The following is a 7,776-nucleotide window of genomic DNA, read 5'->3' on the forward strand; positions in this document are numbered from 1 at the left end:
TTTTTTTTTTTTTTTTTTTTATTTCGCTTCCTGTTAACCAACGGTCTTATCGTTCGCGATTTAAGGAAACATGTGCATTTTTATGTCAAGAGAGGCCTGTTTTTCGACAACGACTTCGCAAATTCTATGTATTGTCTGTTAAAAATCTGCACTCCCTTCTCAGCCGCCTCAAACAAGTGCGGATACCAGCGGCGAAGCGTCGCGCAATAACGAAATTCCTACACTCACCGTGGCTATGCCGATCATGCAGGCTGATATGCTCGGTCATTCTGGCTGCTCTACTGGTGCACAGGCTATGACTGCAAATCGGATGGTAATAAATATGGTAAAAATAGATATCATAGTACGAGTTAGCATAAAGATTTGATGAAAAATTGACTGGATAAAATTACTTAGGTCGACGGAGAGGATATCCCACCTCCAAAACTAGATTTTTCTGCACCACCACCCTATGAAGTAGCCACAAAATTACCTAGTTATGAAGAGGTGCAGCGTGAGAAAAACCTGCAGGGTGAACCTCATCCCCAAATACATATGGTATCTGATTGTAATTAACTATTTCTTTCAACTTTGAATTAAACTTTTTAAATTTTACAAATTAACTCTATTTTTAAAATAAAGTAAAATATTTTTAAGCTAAACTATTTAAAAAATAGCAGTTTTATTTCTTAGATAGTTTATTCTAAAAATGAGCTCTTTAAATTGAAGAAATTTCAGTGTACATTTGTCTCTTGGATAGATTATGATTTATTGTCAAACATTTTGCAGCTGGGGAATGTCAGAGCACCACAGCAACCTCTGACAATACTGGCTATAGATACTGAGGCTGCAGATGGAGATCCTGAAAGTGGACTACTTGGCACGGATTTCATGTTCTTTACAGCGTTTCTTGGTAAACATTTATTATCTACAAGCAATGCTATATGTATTTTCATGGCGACAGTTATTTGTATTAATTTTTTTTACAGTTGCATTCCTCTTTAACTGGATTGGGTTTTTGCTGCTGATGTGTTTCTGTCACACTATCGCCTCTCGTTACGGCGCGCTAGCTGGCTTTGGATTATCCCTGACAAAATGGACGCTCATTGTCAAACACTCCACTGATCTTGCTTCACGAGAGAACTCATGGTTGTGGTGGTTAATAATGGCATTTGGTTTGTATGATATTTAATGACAGACATATAGAATAGAATAGGTTGAACACTCCCATTGGAGAATTGAGGCTGTCATTAATAAAAGAGAGCAATAGAGACTGAGATGCTTTCCTTGTCTAATTGTGTAATTAGTAGGAAGAAGGAAAAAGAAGTAATCATATATGGTTATTCCCAGACAGCACAAAATCTCCTGAGGACGAAGAAATGTCCTCAGGACTTCCTCAGCATGTTCTCTGGATGTCCCCTGGACATCTGTGCTGTTAGGGTTGGATTAGTTATAAAATAAAGAATGTGATATATCCTTTGAGGATGTAGTCAAAAGATATACCATATTAGCGCGCGCACACTCTCCCTTGTAGCATGCTCTTTTCTAGAGTTCTGTGTCTCTGTGTAGAGAAAACATTTGCTTCGATCTTGGTTTCAGTGCTCCAGAGGGAATGCTCAGTTTATTCTATATATCTGTAGATATTTGGAATATGCATATTTATTGTAGTGTCATAATTACACGAGGATTTCTAATTAAGTAACGTGACCGCGCTTATTTCAGGTATTCTAATTTGCATACGTGCCATCATCCAATATCTGAACATCAAACGTGGGTGGGGACTATTGTCTGGCAGCGCACAGGAACGTTTACTTTTTTTCTATTAAAAAAACCAGTAAATATATATCTGCACCTTTATTCAACTTGGCTTTAGAGCAAGCATTTCTATGTGAGGTTATATTTGTATTATATATGTAATCAACATCCTTAAGAAAGAGAGCGCAAGAGAGAGAGAGAGAGAGGGGATCATATATAATGTCTCTATCATATCGTATCTATATAGCAAACAAAGAGTCAGATTTTCAAAACTGTTTTTGCCAAATTCACTACGTAAAACAAAAATAATGGGAAAGAGAAAGAATAAAGGAGATGCAGCTTACACAAAGAGATAAAATTTAAATACAGTTTTTCACACATACTTAATACACACTCATCATATTGACACATAAACAAGTATAATTTCATGTGATGTCACGAGATATGCTACGGGGAAAATAATACATAAAATGTACATTTTTATTGCTCAAAATAATACGAACAATGCTTTAAACCGAAATGATCTTATTCATTTATGCATTGTTCGCTTGGGTGCGGATTGCGCATGTATGTTAGGCGCGTAAAATTATGCAATTTGCGTATATTCAAAAAGTCAAAATGAATCGTATGGTTATACAATATATTAGATTCGTTTATTTCCAGATATAAGTGTATAATGAAGGACAAAAGTTCTGATAGTATATAATATACATTCTAGTGCTAGAGAGGAGCTTCTAGATATTTGACTATATATAAGTGTATTGATATATCTGCTTGTTTATATAGAGTATCATAATTTATATATATAAATATATATATTATATATATATATATACATAGTAAGAGAATTCACTCTCTTACGGAATTCCGAGAGAGAAATAAGTTAAAAAAAAATATAAATAAATATATATATGTATTAAAATTTTATTATATAACAAAGCGATATGTGCGTTATATGTTATTCTGTGAGACACATTTTATTGTTATACTTATTACAACGATAAAACGAAAAACTCGGTATTTTACGTTTACCCCCTTCACTCTGTTTTAGTGTAGTGTTGAATACGAGAACACCGATATGGGTTCCTAGTGCACGTTAAACGCTTTACATAAAAACGTTTGTACATGTTATACACGTACAATTTACGCACAACATATTTTCCAACGAACATTTTACAAATGCATCAAATAAATAAATTTTTATCTACCATCGAAAAAGTGTTTGTTATTGTTTCGTTGTTATATGTTAAGCCGATAATTCTTGTCGTCGATAAGATTATGGATTCGGCGTATCGGTGTTTTGAAATTGCGCAAAATCACCGAGAAATCTCAGCACTGCATGTGCATTATCTATCGCATTGTTCTGCAAGAGGTCCCATGGTGTAATGGTTAGCACTCTGGACTCTGAATCCAGCGATCCGAGTTCAAATCTCGGTGGGACCTTATCTTTTGTTACACAAATATATGCATATTTTTATTATGTTATTATCTATTTTCAAATCGGCACAAGTGATAGGTATTTCATTGGAATGTCTCAATTCTTCATATGACACGAAATGATTAGTTAAAAATATTTTCAGTTAAAGAATTCTTCATGAACTTCGTCAGATTGCACTGCGTACAAAAAACATCGTATATAAACTCAATCAATAGCATATAAAAAAAAATATTGTCTCCATTAACTAGAATACAAGTTTATCGTGCTATTTTCTTTTGTCGAATTTTATTTAACATTAAAAGGAATATGGTCTTCCGACTTTGATTGTTCATAGAAGACAAACGGGCCAGTGTACGATGTTTATTAACGAACAGATGAAAAGCTTAAAATTTCCTCTTTAAAATGCATTTATTGTATCTTTGATAAAAATAATGTTACGATGTAAAAATTCAACTGAAAGATGAGATTGGAAATTGAACGGTTGCCATTTTTCATATAATACCATGTATCTTAACTATGATGAAATTATAATATTAATATGATGTAAATTAGACTTCAAGCTGCAAAATGTTTTTTGATATTATTATTTTGCAGTTAGAGCCCATTGAATTTTGTTCATAGATCTTTTTTAAGATAAAATAACATGACATTATAGGATCCATTTAGCGCTGCAAATGCTTCGAAGCAACGGATAGGTCAATTATAGTGGTTTATATAACGCTTTAAAACATTTGAAGTATCAAACAGATACTGCCTTTATTTTTGCACGCCAATAAGGCCTAATGCAGGATTCACATCGCGTCCGATCTCCGACATACGACGTCCGATATCCAATAGGAAAACAGTTTTCCAATGGAGAATTGAATTCTCTAATAGAAAGCTGTTCTCTTATTGGATATTGGACGTTGTATATCGAATTTTGGACGCGGTGTGAATCCTGCATAAATCCTGCATAAGAAATTTGTAGATCCATTATTCTGCACTGACGCAGAGAAAAGCATGAGAGCAGCCACTAGCCTAATTTCAATAGCCAGAGCTAGTATGGTCTAGTGGGCGCTGCAAATGCTTTGTAGCTAGAGATCCTTTAATAAGAGATAGGACACCGTCGCCTGTAGATACTAGATTCGCCATGTTTGGGTCCAAACCGGAAGTATACTTATCTCACTTTAACTTATTATACCAGTTCAGCAGTGCAGCCGGTGCAGTTGAAAAGAACAGACCACTACTTGTGTTGTCATTCAGCTAATGATTCTAAGGGTCTGAGCACAAAGATTGTCGCAATCGTTTCCGACAGTGTCGTAGACGTAATTCGGTGTCGGAAGTCAACGCATAAGGATTGACGTAGACGTATGCTGCATCAATTGTGTCGTCTAATCATATTTGATACAGCATATGCTACGCCAATCCTTGTGCGTTGACTTCCGACATCGAATTACGTCTACGACACTGTCGGAAACGATTGCGACAACTTTGTGCTCAGCTCCTAACCGGAAGCGTATCCCAAACATGGCGCAGCCAATCAGAATCTTGACATATGGTGTCCGATCTTTTATTACAGGATCTCTAAATTAATATCTCCGTTGCAAGGCGCTACTTCCGAATGAAGAATTAAGATCGTGATGCAACTCAATAGCGATATTGATACAGCAATATTGATACGGTTCTAAAAGAATTTTGCACTTTGAAATCTCTAGTTTACAACCATATTGATATTATAATTTTACACTTATTCATTTTTCTTCTGTAAGCGAACAACCTAAACAGCACATGTACATCCAAAGGATGTACTTTGGACGTACTTAGGACGTAAGGACATTTTTATGATGTTTTTAGAACGTCTTTTGGATGTCTGTGCTGTCTGGGAAAGTCGAAAGATTATTTTCTCCTTTAAATTAAATAACTTTGTTTGTAAAGAAAGTAGCACCGCAGGTTAAAAGAAAAAGTTTGCGCTTTCAAATTCCGTTAACTGTGTTTATATGCATTGTTTTATTTATGCAATACAATTTGATAAATTTCATAAAAAAAACGTAAGGTAAGTCAAAGTTAAATAAGTAAGTCAAAAAAAGTTTTATAAAGTTTGTTGAATTGTAGCGTATAAAAGAAACGTCACACGCGTAAATGATATTTATACTATTTGAAAGCGGATCTTCTCTTTAATATACGTACTTGAGTGTGATATTATTTCTTTTTATCGAGTTATTAAATGTTGAAACTAAAATAATCTTTCGGCTTGTATTGTAAAAAAGTTATTTTAGGAAAGTGTTCCTCTTATTTTTATGCGTGATTTATATAAAATTTACAGTTATAAATATATATAACGTAGTAAAAATCTTCCATGACAAAAAAAATTATGTTACCTTGCTCCATTACGCGCTTTTTATTTTCCTGTATTCTTGCATATGTACGATTTTGCGTTTTAATTCCATTGCAATATTGTCTCATTCCAACTAAAAGGAACGGACTTACAGTTAACGCAGTTGAACAGTGTGGATCGAATAGACGTCATCTCCACATTTACTAATAAAAGATCCTACGAAAATCCTATTATCGTCAAACATACGAATTGATTCTACAAGTGGAGTGTAAACACGATTACTGTATGAAGTAGAGTAACTGAGAAAAACATGAAGCGTCCCTTTAATAGTGAAAGTGATATTTCTAATAAGAATCCTATAGTTTTTCTGGATGTTGTTGTCGGGCCCGAGAAAGGTATTTTGCCCAAGCGTATCCCAAAGCAAATACTTTTGCGGCGAAATATCGAGAATCATGATCCTGTCATTGTTATTTAGTAGGCAGAATCGTCATAGAATTGTTCAAGGATATTGTTCCACGGGCTGCGGAAAATTTTCGCGCACTATGCACTGGCGAAAAGGGCACTGGAGTGAACGCCAAGAAATTACACTACAAAGGATGTATTTTCCACAAAGGTGCGTATATTTTTCTACTGCACAATCCTTTTCGATTGCACTTGAGTATTAGATTAATGTATCATTTGTTCCACATCATTTGCTGCAGTCATACCACAGTTTATGATCCAGAGTGGAGACATTGTCAATTTTGATGGCACCAGTGGAGAGAGTATCTACGGTCCTTACTTTGAGGATGAGAACTTTCAATTGAAACATACATCTGCAGGGTTGCTTAGTATGGTGAATGAGGGAAAGCCAAACACCAATAGTTCTCAATTTATTATCACTTCTGTACCTTGCTTCCACTTGGATGACACTAATGTAGTGTTCGGGAAAGTTGTTAAAGGCATGGGTGTAGTGATGGAGCTCAATAAAGTGCGGACTGTGAAGGATGCTCCAGTTGATGTGAGACGATGTATCTCTAATACAAAAGATTAATAGTTTCTTTGTGCTGCAATGATTATTCAGTTGGATAATGGGTTTGTTTAGAAAGTACAGATAGTCAATTGCGGAGAACTGAAAGGATATGAAAGCTGGGGAATGGAAGAAAATGATGGATCTGATGATGTTTATACACCATGGCCTGAAGATTGGGATTATTCTTCTTATATCGACAAACTTAGTGTAAGTCAGTTTTCTTATTTCACTTATTTCATTAAATATTGAAAAGTTATATTGTATTTTGAATGCATTCATATTTGTAGCATAAATACATGAAAGAAGTCATAAGAAAAATAAAGGACTCTGGAAACCATTATTTCTCAAGAAAAAATTTTGTGGATGCTGGTAGAAAGTATAAGAAAGCATTGCGATATTACGATTGGATGACAAAGCAGAAAGACTTGTCAGATATACCTGACAGCACACTGCCAGACCTTAAGATGATCATATTACTTAATATGGCTGCTGTAAAATTAAAGAAGCAGTATTATCGCGATGCGATGGAACATTGTAATGACGTGAGTAAATATTGAAATAAAAATGTCAATTTATTTCTTCACCTTAATGCACAATTTAATTCAGGTCTTAGAATTGGACAAAGCTAATAGCAAAGCATTATTTCGAAGAGGGCAAGCTTATATCGGCATAAATGAATATGGATTAGGCTTAGCAGATTTGCAACAAGCACTCCTGGAATGCCCTAATAACAAGGATATCATTCAGGAAATAAATAAAGTAAAAAAGATTATAAATTCTTATTTAATAACTGAAAAAGCGACGTGTCAAAGAATGTTCAAACAATGAAATTGCTTCTTAAAGAGATTACAGATTATGACATTGTTTTATATATATATAATATTACATTAATAATCACTTTCACTTATTTAAAGATAAATCAATGTATGTATTAGATTGATGAAGAAATCTATGCGCTTTTTTATTGACATATTGGGTAAAGTTATATTTATTAGGTAAAAAGCTATATTGGGTAAAGAACAAATCAACTTTCTCATCAATTTAACACGATCATATGAGTACTATTTTTTTATATTCAAATAAGCAAATATATTATGTTTCAGTACTTATTAACGTGATATAAAATTACAAATTTTTATATTTAAACAATACAAATTTTTTAATATTAAGTGAGAAAAATTAAAAATATTCTGGGAAGATAAGAGAAATAGAGAAAATAATTTTATATATATATATATATATATAATATAGTGTGTGTATATATATATATATATATAT

At 33.7% G+C, this 7,776-nt stretch overlaps 2 protein-coding genes and 1 non-coding gene across 5 annotated transcripts in view; all 3 read left to right on the plus strand.

Annotated features, from left to right (window-relative positions):
• Window positions 1–2,952, plus strand: part of LOC116840705 (NEDD4 family-interacting protein 1-like) — a 3,530-nt gene extending 578 nt beyond the window's left edge. The window contains exons 2-6 of one of the 2 annotated variants that reach the window (XM_032807780.1): window positions 164–325; window positions 397–537; window positions 769–892; window positions 969–1,154; window positions 1,702–2,952. In XM_032807780.1, the coding sequence (XP_032663671.1) occupies window positions 164–325; window positions 397–537; window positions 769–892; window positions 969–1,154; window positions 1,702–1,805 (717 nt within the window). In that variant the 3' untranslated portion in view covers window positions 1,806–2,952. The remainder of the gene's footprint in view (window positions 1–163; window positions 326–396; window positions 538–768; window positions 893–968; window positions 1,155–1,701) is intronic. The other variant, XM_032807781.1, reaches the window with a different exon arrangement.
• A 153-nt stretch (window positions 2,953–3,105) lies between these two features.
• Trnaq-cug lies at window positions 3,106–3,177 on the plus strand. The gene has a single exon. It is a non-coding gene; the product is annotated as a tRNA-Gln (tRNA).
• Window positions 3,178–4,964: 1,787 nt separating this feature from the next.
• On the plus strand, window positions 4,965–7,692 carry LOC116840703 (peptidyl-prolyl cis-trans isomerase D). Of its 2 annotated transcripts, XM_032807778.1 has the most exons (7): window positions 4,965–5,204; window positions 5,641–5,881; window positions 5,962–6,099; window positions 6,188–6,486; window positions 6,571–6,705; window positions 6,786–7,040; window positions 7,105–7,692. In XM_032807778.1, the coding sequence occupies exons 2-7, from the start codon at window positions 5,797–5,799 to the stop codon at window positions 7,324–7,326; spliced, it is 1,134 nt and encodes a 377-aa protein (XP_032663669.1). In that variant the 5' UTR covers window positions 4,965–5,204; window positions 5,641–5,796; the 3' UTR covers window positions 7,327–7,692. The 2 variants fall into 2 exon arrangements, with proteins under 2 accessions (XP_032663669.1, XP_032663670.1); XM_032807779.1 differs by lacking the exon at window positions 4,965–5,204 and having other exon boundaries at window positions 5,511–5,881; window positions 5,965–6,099.
• The last annotated feature ends 84 nt before the right edge of the window (window positions 7,693–7,776 follow it).

This window comes from Odontomachus brunneus, unplaced genomic scaffold (genome assembly GCF_010583005.1).
Source record: "Odontomachus brunneus isolate Ranch 3 - 2012 unplaced genomic scaffold, Obru_v1 Obru_scaffold_011, whole genome shotgun sequence".
NCBI lineage: Eukaryota > Metazoa > Arthropoda > Insecta > Hymenoptera > Formicidae > Odontomachus > Odontomachus brunneus.

Excerpts from the sequence above, each read along its gene's own strand:
- LOC116840703 (XM_032807778.1), top strand. The coding sequence starts at position 5,797 with ATGAAGCGTCCCTTTAATAGTGAAAGTGATATTTCTAATAAGAATCCT. Across the intron at positions 5,882-5,961 it reads TGTTGTCGGGCCCGAGAAAG|TAGGCAGAATCGTCATAGAA; the intron begins GTATTTTGCCCA and ends ATTGTTATTTAG. Across the intron at positions 6,100-6,187 it reads AGGATGTATTTTCCACAAAG|TCATACCACAGTTTATGATC; the intron begins GTGCGTATATTT and ends CATTTGCTGCAG.